The sequence below is a fragment of the Peromyscus leucopus genome, chromosome 5 (genome assembly GCF_004664715.2).
Source record: "Peromyscus leucopus breed LL Stock chromosome 5, UCI_PerLeu_2.1, whole genome shotgun sequence".
NCBI lineage: Eukaryota > Metazoa > Chordata > Mammalia > Rodentia > Cricetidae > Peromyscus > Peromyscus leucopus.
The window spans coordinates 130,465,496-130,478,177 of NC_051067.1; the positions used below are offsets into that span (position 1 = coordinate 130,465,496).

The 12,682-nt window shown below is 42.7% G+C and overlaps 1 protein-coding gene across 17 annotated transcripts in view; it reads left to right on the forward strand.

Annotated features, from left to right (window-relative positions):
* Pard3 (par-3 family cell polarity regulator) overlaps positions 1 to 12,682 on the forward strand; it is a 555,581-nt gene that overhangs the window by 357,516 nt on the left and 185,383 nt on the right. For all 17 annotated transcript variants that reach the window (XM_028887845.2, XM_028887847.2, XM_037206368.1 and 14 more), the window contains one exon: positions 3,005 to 3,232. In XM_028887845.2, coding sequence (XP_028743678.1) covers positions 3,005 to 3,232 — 228 coding nt within the window. The remainder of the gene's footprint in view (positions 1 to 3,004; positions 3,233 to 12,682) is intronic.

The window sequence follows — 12,682 nt, forward strand, 5'->3', positions numbered from 1 at the left end:
TCGAACTAACAAAGCTGCTCTAGGAAAGATATTCTATGTATAGTTTCCTTGACATGGATTTGGGGATCTTGTATTTTTTTTCAGTGAATTTACTTTCCTTAAAAAGAATAATGAGAGCATGACATCTTTAAGATTTTTAGATGTAAAAATGCATGTATACTAATGATCTAAAGATTTAAAAGTGAGATCTTTAAAGTATTGTTTCAAAATGAGAAGATGCTGCTGTTTTCCATATAATAGTGAAGGGTCTTTTGCCCATGTTTTATATAGAAGACCTCGCCTCAGTTTTCATCATCGGAAATGCTGAGCTTATGAACTGTTCTAGTGGGACTTAAGAACCAAGCCTTGTGCTCACTAGCAAGCATTCTGACCTAGAGCTACATTCCCAGCCCAGAATTCTCAGTGTCTCACTTAGAGCCTTTGTTAGAGTTTCTTACTTTGATGTATGATATCTGTGTTACAGGGGCAGTGAGCTCTTTGGGTTTAGAACCAGATAATAAGCGATCTGGGCTAAGAGGCCATGGGGTCTCTGGCAACTGTTTGATTTCACATTGGTGGAATGAAAGTAGCCATGGACCATATGTACATAAATGGGGGAGGCAGTATTCCAGCAACAGGGTCCAGGTACCTTTGCTGATCACACTATACATCAACTCTGTGCAAAGCTTTTTATTGTGCAAATTTCAACCATGCATGAACACACTATTCCCAATTATCAGCATTATGATAAAGTGTTACTCACGGAGTTATAATTTAGAGAAGGAAGGTTCTAAATTATTTATGCTGTTAATTTTGTGTGTTGAGAGATACAGGGCCTGGTACACTTGTAGAGTTTTCTTGCTGATGTAATTGTTCTGCACCTTTATTTGTCTTTTTTTCCAGAATTCCTTGATGCTGAAGGACCCTCAGACCATTTCTTAAATTCCCTGTCAGTTTTTGTTACTTGGAGTACATTAAAGTCTCAGCTAGCTTCTCTTGAAGGAAAGGTTATTGTACAGTTGCATGTGTAGAATGTGGCATTTGGATGACAGTCCCCGCAGGAAGTGTGAAATCACAACTGGGGGGATACACACACACACACACACACACATACACACATACACACACACATACACACACACACACACACATACACACATACACACACATACACACATACACACACACATACACACACATACACACACATACACACATACACACACATGCACACACACACATACACACATATACACACACATACACACATACACACACACATACACACACACACACACACATACACACACACACACACACACACACACACACACACACACATATACCTTCAGAGATACTCATATCCTTGGGGATCATTTGCCTAATACATGTTTCACATGACCCAAATACAGATAGAGAAGTTTGAAATCTCACAGGCATAATTCATTCAGAAATGAAGTTCTTGCTGGTGTTGTTTCTAGAGAATGTGAAGGTAGCTAATCCCGCCAAGGAATACGTGGCTCCCGTTGTATTTGACTCCTTAGCATCATCCCTTTTGTTTCGGAACACTCTTCATTTTTCCTTCCTGTGACATGGCCTTTATGAATAACGTAAGAAGTGTCAGTCACAGGCTGTGAGGAGCTAGAGTGACGTGGTGCTCCTTGAAGGAAATATTCAGTATGTGCTTCGCTTACAAAGTAAGTGATCGAATGCACACAAGCTTGCGCTGAGAAAGCAAATCTATCTTCATTTGCTCCTTGCAGAATATTTTTTTTCTGCTGTTAAATTCGTGCCTGCTTCTCTATCTGCCTGTATTTTCAGCACCCCTGCCCTTCTGAGCACTGCTCCCCCATGGTGAAAATTATGCAATATAAATGAAGTATTAGAGGATAATAGTAATAGATAATAGATATAATAGTAATAGATAATTAGAAGTAATAGTAAAATATGCAATATAAATGAAGTATTAGAGGATAATTCTTATTTTGACACTTCTAGTTAGTTTTCCTTGGGTCTTACCACTCTGAGCTGTGGTGAGCCCACCTCTCAACCATTTGTCTTCCAGGTAGTAACATGCAGAAGCTACTTCCTAATTATTGATCAACATATGGCGGGTGACCCCATGTGGCGATAAGCTGTTTAGTTTCTCCACCCTCCCTTTTTTTTTATCTGTCTTTTTAGGAAGATAAGTGAGGAGCCAGCCCTGTCACCTGGCCCACCCAGGTGGAGGTGTCAGCCCTTAGAGACTGCTGACATCCACCCCAGTGTGCCGGGTCAGACAGTGATGGATGGGGCTGTCTCCCTGGCTTAAAGAAAATAGTTTGGATTGCCTGCTAAGTTCAGGTGCAGTCAGTATCTCAAGCCTTTTCGCCTTGGATCTTCAAGAAATAAAAGCAAAACTTTTAACTCCCTGGTGTGCTGACACTTCTGTGTCTCTGGGGGAGAGACCGTAAGGGATGTGTCTATTCAGATCTATACTGCCCTTGTGTAGAACCTTCTGGTTCTGGTGTTCCCCAGAATTGCCTTTCTCCATGGTGCCAGCTGAGGGTGTTGGTGGTTCACAGTCCCTGAGACTAACTTTTGTTTATGTTCACATGGCAAAGAGTGGATGGAGCCCGTGACAGTGATGTCCACCTTCTGCTGTTAATAACGTTGTGCTACAGAAAGATGCTGCAGTTAGATTGCAGAGATTGCTCTCCTGCGGCCTCCCCACTGCCTCTTCATCTTAAATGTAATCACTGATGATTCTGGTTGTGTTAGCTTATATATGGGTCATATTGGACAATGGTTTGATAGTGATTTCACTAATAATTTAGAACTTTCCCAAATGGAAATAGATAGAAAACCCTAATATGTTTTTGAAATTAACTGTTATTATTTATATTTTATATATTTCCCATCTATATTCTAGCACCTATCACAGAGCCAATAATTTTATCCCTGCAGGTGTCCATAGTGCATAGAATCTTGGATCTGAAATTGTCTCTGCCCTCCCATTAACCTTGTATTGTTCTGACCTTCCAAGGCTCCCCCAGTAGAGATGTGGGACCTTCCTTGGGTCTGAAGAAATCCAGCTCCTTGGAAAGTCTGCAGACTGCTGTCGCCGAGGTGACACTGAACGGGAACATTCCTTTCCACCGTCCCCGGCCGCGAATCATTCGAGGAAGGGGCTGCAACGAGAGCTTCCGGGCTGCCATTGACAAGTCTTACGATAAGCCCATGGTAGATGACGATGATGAAGGCATGGAGACCTGTGAGTGTCCCGGCTGCACCAACAGCAGTTGCAAATGGCTTGTCCGATCAGAGGTTCTCAGGATGGGCTACTGGGACCCCGTGGGGTTCCCGGGTTCTTTGGGTGCATCTCTGAGGTCTAAAGTGTTTTCAGAATAACAGTTGTCCTTGCGGTCCTTTTCTCTTTAAAGTCCATACTTGGGCTTTTGCCCTGTGTGGTATTGGAGTCAATGCAGAAGCAGTTAGAGAGAGTGTCTTCTTAGACTGGGTCCTGCCATGTTGTAACTCAGGTTGACCTTGAACTGAAAGTCTTTCTCAGCCCCTCCAGTGCTAGAGAATGCAGGCCTGGGCCCCCATGCCCAGCAAGGAGTTGTTTTTTTAGCTAACGTTAAAGAAACAGTGGTAGGTAAAACCTAAAACAAAACCATTGTTCTCACAAACTTCTTTTGGAAAACTCAGGAGTTTTTGAAAATATAATTTCTCTCACTATACAATTTGTTTATTTCTTTTTATAATGTAATTTCTTTTAAAAACTGAGTTTTAAATTGGTATATATTGATAGATACAATTCACATTAAATTATCGTTTGGATTTCTCAGTAACTCATAAAGTAGAGTTATCTTTATACCAAAGTCTTTGAAAACTATTTCTGTGTATTGTCTGTCAGGTAATATAGCCAATAAATATACTTAATAGCTTATTATTTTATAAACTTATCTTTTGACTAAAATAGATGTTTCTAATTTTTTATTTTCCCCAAATTACTAAATATTTTAAGCCAAAGTGGCTGAGAGTCATAGTTTAATATGATTAGATTTTTCTATGGATCATTAAAGAAAAATTAATCTTTATAAGCATGTGGTTGGGGATGTATATTGAAACATTTATTTCAATTGTTTTTGAAAAATAAGGAAAGTACCTAATTAGAAGATAGAAAAAGAACTTAGTAATTATAAAGGTAAATGTTATTGATTAGTATATTCAATAATTACTATTTTACAGTTTACTTTTTAAAATATATTTATTTTATTGGTGTATTAGTTGTACAAAGTAACAGATTTTCCTGTGGTATTTTTCATGCACACACACAGCGTCCTTGTCCTATCTATCCCCTCACTGACCTTTTTCATTTTAGTTTTGTTTGTTTGTTTATTTCTGGTCCTGTGGATGAACCAGGACCTCACATATTCAAGGCAAGTGCTCTACCTCTGAGCTACAGCCCCAGCTCTAATTGTCTACCTTTTCTTGTAGCTTTATGTGCCTGGCAGTTCTGATTTCCAGGTTCCTGGAGGCTCACGATAACCACGCTTGTGCAGTTAATTACATTGTGTTGATAGCATTTGAACACCCTGGCCATGTAGTGTGGAATCCCGAGAAGGGAATGAGATTACATTTTAGATTTGAGCATCCAATGTGACTACCCATGTGACTTATCTATAAGGAAAGCTGTGGACTCTACAGCCTGAAGTTAAATCCAAGACCAGGGAACATTTCTGTGGAATGTAAATTACTTTGATTTCCACATTTGGATAGACCACTCCCAGCACACATTCCTGAGGCAGACAGCAGTGGAGAAAGAGCTTTAATAATACATCTTGAGATTTCAAGCAAAATTACATAATTTTTGCCTGTGACGTGTAATATGTTGGGGATGTGAGTATTTCTGACTAATACGCAAAGCACTTCGGGAGAGAATTGCTGCACACTTCCCTGTCCTTTGTCTAACTCTAGACCGACTTTACACTGCAGGCAGCCTGCGGTTTCAAACAGATCCACTTCTCTTGGCAGAGGAAGAACATGTTTCCTATGCAGCTGCCAGACCTGGTCTTAAAGTTCCTGAGTCCCAGAGTTGTCACTCCTGTGGCGTGTCCTCCATTGTAAGGGGGGGGGGGGCTTTGTCCTCCCAAGCAGTATTGACTGTTACCTAGAGATTTTATGTCTGATTATGATAGGTGTGTATTCAATAGAAGATAGAGCACTTTGGCCACATCAACACAGTGTACATGCAATCATGAAGTTTCTTAACTGTTTCCTTGTTCTGGTTGATGTGTTATTTGAATCCTTTCCTGAACTTCAGTTTTCTCACATGATGATGTGTTCCTCATTTAAATATAGCAGGAGGCGGACTGCGTGTGAACACAGACATCCTCTGGGTTAGCCAGTTTTTGTAATTAATAAATACTTGTAGCCACTGACTTTCTAAAGAGGTTTGCTAGTTCATGGTTCTGAAGGGTGCTGTCTAGAGTTGGGCAACACCATTGCTTTTCACTCTGCAGTGACCAGCAGATGGCCATGACAGAGACACATTGGCGGAACAAAACTCCTTCCATTACAAGCCAGGAAGCATTAAACCGGACAGATGGGGCTCCTGAGTCCTCCATCACGGTACCTTCCTAGTGTGCAAAGGACCCCAACAGACCCTGCTGGTCCAAGGTTCCCCCATCTTCCTTCCAGTAATGACACTTTTACAGAACCAAGTTTCTGAAGGGTGCTTGTAAAATTCCCATCTGAACCCAGCCATGCTGAATTCCAGTTCAGCCTCTAGAGTTCTTCACCAGTGTGGACATCTGCTTTTATTCCTTCACACAAACTGTTCCTCCTTTAAAATAATACACAGGAGCCCAGAGAGATGGTTCCATGGGTAAAGGTGTTTGCTACCCAACCTGATAACCTGAGATCCATCCTTGGGACCCCTAGGGTGGAAGTAAAGAACTGCCACAAATTGCCCTCTGACCTCCATATGCTGTATGGTACAATCACAGACACACACATGCACACACACACTAAATGTAACTAAGTAATTCTATGGTAAATGGCTGGGGATGAGTCTTAATCTGTAGAATGTTGATCTATCATGAATGAAATCAAGGGTTCCATCCCCAACACTACATAAACTGAGCATGGCAGTACAATTCATACTATCTCAACTATATAGTAGGCTTGACTTGAAGCTGGCCTGCTATACTTGAGACCTTTCCCAAGGAAAGGGGGTGGGAAATAATGCATTGTTAATGGAGAAAGGGTCTATTAACATATCTTCATTCACCTATCTTCAAGAGAAAGAAAAGAAATTAGTTGCTAGGTCTGGATGAGCTCATGAGAGATGCATGTTGAACACACTGCCCTTGCTACTACAGAACACTACAAAATCCTCAGATGTCCAACTATTAATATCCTTTGTCAGACCATGATGCTGAGCATTAAAGATGGAGAGTTAAAACAGCCTTTGGACATTAAAGATAGAAATTGTGTGAAGGAACAGGACAAGCATTGATGGGGATTTGAGGATATCTAGCAAGGATGGGATTTGGATCAAACTCCTTAATCCCCAGGCCGTTAGTTTTTCACTTGTGACTTCAAGGATCTGGGTATCTAGATCTGTAGGTGTGGAGGTGTGTGCTGAGCCTCTGGGCAGCAGCAGACCTCCCCAGCCCTCTCATCCTCTTCCCATCTCACTCTTCTGCCTCAGCAGTTGCTTTGCCTGGCAGCCCCCTCTGTGGAGTGCCCAAAGGAGGCTACCCCATCTTCTGTGGTCCTTCATTCCCAGCCTCAGGCTTGGCACTCGCGGGCTTCATGAATGTTGGTGAGATTGTAGGTGTTGGGCAAGCCTAGCCATTGCTGGTGTGTAGGAGTCAGCAGAGAGGGAAACATGTGATACACAGCATGGCAAGGCCATGGAGGTCTTTCTGGTATGTTCTCTATAAGAACCCTTGCTTTCCTTCAAAAGAATAAGGAGTGCATGACTACTGGTGTCAGGAGATTGTCACCTTTACACAAGAATAGGCTAGAGGGGCTGTGGAGGTGGCTCAGCAGTTAAGAGCACTGGGTACTCTTCCAGAAGGTTCCATTCCCAGCACCCACATGGCAGCTCACGACTGTCTGTAATCCAGCTCCAAGAGCTTTGACACCCTTATACATACATACATGCAGGCAAACCACCAATGCACATAAAATGAAAATAACTAAAGAATTTTCAGACTGGGGATAGAAAGGGTTTCTCTACCTTCTGGTGCAAGCTAGGTCGGTGCTCTCATCTCCTCCTCTGCTTTCCAAGCCCCGTCTTTCCCAGAGTCTGGCTGGTGGTCTTTGTGTTACTGCAGCACTACTCCTGCATCCTGGCCTATGTGGGCCTGTACCTCAGTGGCTCTGTCTGTGCATCCGTGTCTTGTAAAGGATGGGACAGAAGACCCTCCTTTGTGTGACTCTGGACCAACCACTTGTTGAAATGAAAATGCCACATCCCCACTGACTATTGCTTTGACAGAGGACCATTGTTTGAGCACAGGGTCTCTGGTTAGGCAGGCAGGCATCCCACGAGGATGTGGGGCCCTTGTCAAAGCCTGTGTGAACCATGGTGTCAGCAGTGGAAAAGGCTCGGGCTGTGGGTGGGGTAGAGCAGATGGTGGCTGAGGAAGTGTCACCAGCAATAATGTGGCTCTTTTCCCTGCTAACAGCATTGCATGCCCTCAGGAGACACCATGACTGCTCTTGTCTGCTTGGTCAACCCTCCCAAGAACTGTTTTCTGTGGTTCCTAGTATTAGAAGCTCTCCACTTGCCTCTCCGCTATTGTACTGATGTGATGGTGCTTATCAGTAACCCCAAGACTCACTGGGTTGAGACAGGAGGGTCTCGGTGTCCAGGCTAGCCTGGGCTATATATCTTGAAAAGGAAAAAGGAGAGCGGCATTGCTCAGTTAGTAAAGTGCTGATGTAGAGCACATGAAGCTCCAGACTCCATCTCCAATGCCACATAAAACCCAGTGTGGTGGCGCCTGTCTGCAATCCCAGCGCTCAGAGATAAGAGGCAGGAAGATGAAAAGTTGAGGTTCGTCTTTGACTATCCAGGGAGTGCCACACCAGTGGGCTATAGAAGATATAACAACAACAACAACAACAACAACAGCAAAGAGACTAAAGCTAAAAGTTCAGTGGAAAACAATATCTAAAGTAGATTATAGAATCTTCATTTAGAACTGTTTTTAGATATAAAAATTAACTATATTTGTTTCAGATCACATTTAGGGAATAAATGTTAGAATGCCTCTCTTCGGTATCTTTGTCATATGATTTTTTTCCCCCAATGTGAGTTAAATCCCAAAGGGGTAAGCTAATTATTCCAAAGTCACTGTAAAGTGTCTGAGAATGGATTATAAGTCATGGTGCCTAGAACTGATTAAGAGGCTAAAAGTCCCTAATTGGCCAGGGCTGATGTGGCTCATAAGAAAGCCAGCCCCAGAGAACTTCATGGTTACATGCTTTCGAAGGCCACAGGTTGTCAGTGAGACCAGGCCATGGAGTGAGGCTAGAGTCGAGGGTACCAGTGGGTACTGCTTGGGTGCAGCCCCTTTGCTCCAAGATCTTCAACCAAGTGCAGAAAGAACTTGGGGACCATTCCTGGGAAGCCATGCATTTGGTTAGTGTGCATTGTCCTTGTGAGAGCACCAGGAAGAGTTTGAAGAGGTAGAAACTGGGGTACAGAGATGGCCGGTGGGTAAATGGCCTCCATCGAAAACTGAGTGTGATGGCAGACTTCTGTACAGTGCTGGGAAGGAAGAGGAGAGTCTCTGGGGGTCCCAGGCAGCCAGTTCATGAGGTCCAGTGAGAGACCCTCTCAAAAATAAGGTGGAAAGCAATTGAGGACTTCTGGCTTCCACACACAGAGACATGCTTGGATGCAGGAATAGACAAGATCACCGGCAGAGTGCTTATATACAAACAATACACTAACTCAGGTGAGTGACAGCTCCTGATAGTGCCAGGAAAGGAAGACGCTCTGCTCACATGCTCAGCCCCTCACACATTGTGATGATGCATTTCTCTGCTTAGCATTCTGAATCTCCGACCTTAATCATCATCTCTCTGCATAGCCACTTTAGTGCTGTTTTAATTTCCTCTCGTGGAGTCTGATGTCATTCCTTCCCACTCAGTCCCGAGCCCTTTTTATTTGACTCTAGAAATTGTTGTTGGGATCCCACTGTCTGGTGTGGATTGACCTAGGAAACTCCAGCAGCATGCAGTTTTGTTCCCCTCTCCCTGGGATCAAGGGAATGCATCGCCATGCCCATCTATCCACAGCACTAAGCAGCTTGGACTGCCCACACAATCTATGTTGTGTAACAAGTGTCTCCTTCTGTGGGGTATATTTCCCTCCAGCCTTACTTCTGAACACTACTGTCCCTTCCTTCCTTCCTTCTTCGATAGCCTTTTTCGTAAACAATTCACTTTCTACTTGTGTGTCTGAGACTCTGACCAGCAGGGACAAGGTGCCATTTTTAGTATAGTTTTGTTGTTATTGTTTCTGCTTTGCAGTGCTGAATATAGGACCTAGAGCCTCATACATGTAGCTAAATGCTCTACCACAGAGCTGACCCCACACTGAAGTTAAGGATTTCTGTGCGTTCCCTGAAATGTGTTATATTTCCTAGATGTTAATAACACCAGCTTTTGGGAGATAAGCATTCTGATTTCCCAGAAAGGGAGAAACAGACACCATAGCCCTTACAGAGCATCTTCAGCCTTCACTACTGAGTCCTTCCCAGTTGTGTAGTTAACAGTCCGCCATTGTCTTTGGGAACATCATGCCTACTCTATCTAGAAGATGGATGAAAGAAGTCTAGAAACCACAGAATACATGAACCCTGACCTTTGGGAATAAGTCTTAAGCTGTTTGGAAAGACAACCCTATTGTCTATGTCCCTCTACCCATATATACTTTATGCTTTTTTTATTTCAGTGAAATAAGCTGTTTTTAGTATAGAGTGTCTTGTGGTCATTCACTTGATCACAGACTCAGTGACTCACCGCCCTCAGCCTCTATCAGTTATTTTTCCCATTACACACCTCAGAAGAACTGCTTCTGGAGGCTTCACATTTCCTTGCTGCCTTGAACATGTGTGCTCCACCCTACTCCCCACCATGTTCAGAAAAAGTCAGCTATTTTCCTTGCCAAGAGCTCATCATTCTAATGTTAAAAGTCAAGAGTCCAGAACGGCAGATTCTGTTACTTGATGCCATCTGCATCACTGGCTGTTCATTTCCTACATCTTTTCTCCCTTTCTTGGAGTCAAAATAGTTAGCTAAAATAAGAACCAATGATAATATTTATGTTCTCAAAGTGTTCAGTTCCAGCAAAGGCTTTGCTGGGCCTTGGAGTCCAGTCCTTGATGATTTCTGTTGTAGCGTTATCTCCCACTCATCCATAGAAAGTGGGTGGACAGTTGATTTGCCAAGTTGAGTAGAATTCTCCATTCCGTGTGTGTGTGTGTGTGTGTGTGTGTGTGTGTGTGTGTGTGTGTGTGTGTATGTGTGTGTATGCGTGCACATGTGGCATCTGGGATGGACGGTAGCCTCAGCTGTCTTCTTCAGTCCCTTTCCATTGAGGCAATGTCTCTCACATAACCTACAGCTCACCAAAGTTGGCTGTCAGTGAGCTCTGAGGCCATCTTGTCTCCCTGTCCTCAGAGCTGAGATTACAAGTGCGCGTCACTGCACACAGCTTTTTTTAAAAACAGGCTGTTCTGGGAGTTGAACTTAGATTGTCATGCGTACACAGCCACCACTACACCAACTGCGCCTTTCCTGTAGTCCCAACTCTGCATTCTTCCTACCTGATTTTTAACTCTTTAAGGTTAAGTCAAGCTTGTGAAGTTGGTGAGTTGTCCATGAGGAGCTTTATATTTGATCCTCTGTTTTCCCATGGGAATTGTAAGTTGCTTAGGAACCCATGTCTTTATTGTGAAGTTTTTTTAATCCCTGCATAGATCTTCATACATCAGAGTAGGAAACCGCTCCCTAACTCACTAGATACTCATCAGTGCTCTTTAGGCTTTGCCCTCAGAGGCCTGTGTCTATTGAATAAATATAAAATTATGTTAGAGGACAGGTGTGCTGGTGTATATCTTTAAGCCCAGCACTTGGGCACCAGAGGCAGGTGGATCTCTGAATTCAAGGCCAGCCTGGTCTACAAAATGAGTTCCAGAGCAGCCAGGACTACACAGAGAAACCCTGTCTTGAAAAACAGCAGCAAAAAAGGTTCTACTTTTAGTTTTTTATTTCTCTGTTTATGTATCTTCAACAATTTATTTAAATCTAGAAACATTTTCAGAACTGCTTTAAAGAACATAAACAACTAGGCCTTACATTTTTGATACATAACAATAGATATTTTGCAGCTATTTTAGTGTCTGACTTAGACTGTGTCTGATGGATAATATCTCTAGCCCCAGATTAATAGCAACTTTGGACTCCACAATTTAAATGATCAGGAGATGCAGTGTTTTATACAGCCAGGCAGCTGTGGGTTTGTTAGCCCCACAACCCATCAGTATCACGAGATCTAGTATCTTCCCTCCCTGTCTGTTCCTCTGTCCACAGGGTAGTTTCACGGTTTCCACAGCAGACGTGAAGAATTCTCTGTGACAGGGTCATGCCTGGTGCAATGACCTTGGACTCCCATGTCTGCAGGAGATAGCTTCTATAGGTTGCTTTAAACTTAATGAATCCAATCCACCCCTTGGAGCTTGGTCACATTCTGGGCCCAATCTGAATTCATGGAAGCAAAAAGGGAGAAATGAATTTTGAGTAAGCAACCAGCAAGATCTTGTTACAGCAGCAGCAGCAGCAGCAACAACAACAACATTGGTCCTCAGTGAGAGGAAACAATGGCTGATAACCATGTGCTGGGAGTCAGCCTGTGAGAGTCCAGTATTTGTGGTAACCAAAGAAATCTATTTCATTCACTGCAGAAGCTGTGGAACTTTGAGCTTCCTCAACAGCTTGAGGCTGTTTTTTCCATAGCCCGGAATGCACAAGTGTTCCCACTTTATTCTAGACTTTTCAGTGACCCAGTCCTAACATGATACCTTTCAGAGTCGAGGAGCTGTGTTTGTCACGTGGTCTAGAATTTTAATTGAGCCCCATTTGCATCTGTTGAAAACATAGTGATTAGGTATGTCTTAATTGCAGAATGACTGGCACATCAAAGGGAATAAGCAGCTTCACCATTTACCTTTTTAAAAAAGGAATGAGCAAGTGTCGTCTTTATAGTAATCACTCAGGAAGAGGCTGAGAGTTCGGTGCCAGGGGCACGTTCAGATGCAGAACTATGGGGAAAGCACCAGGGGCTTCTGTTTGTTCAGAAGGAGCTAGCATCTTCTTTTGTACAGGCTGTCTGTAAAGGTCTATAAAGATGAGCAGGATCAAAGTGGAAAATGAGAACATTTATGGTGCATTTAAAGTAGTCCATCATTAAATATAAATTCATGATTAGTTCTGTACTGGAGATTATTATAGGAGCAGAACAGAGTGAGTCATTTGCTGCTGATGCATTGCTGGTATTTTCTTAGTAGAATTATTGTTCACATGAGTATTTTTCATTTTCTTAGCTTAAAGGAATAAAATATTTCATACTGCTTATTTTATATAAAGCTAGTCCTAAATATACAGACATAGGTTTTAATCTTACCTTCTAGCA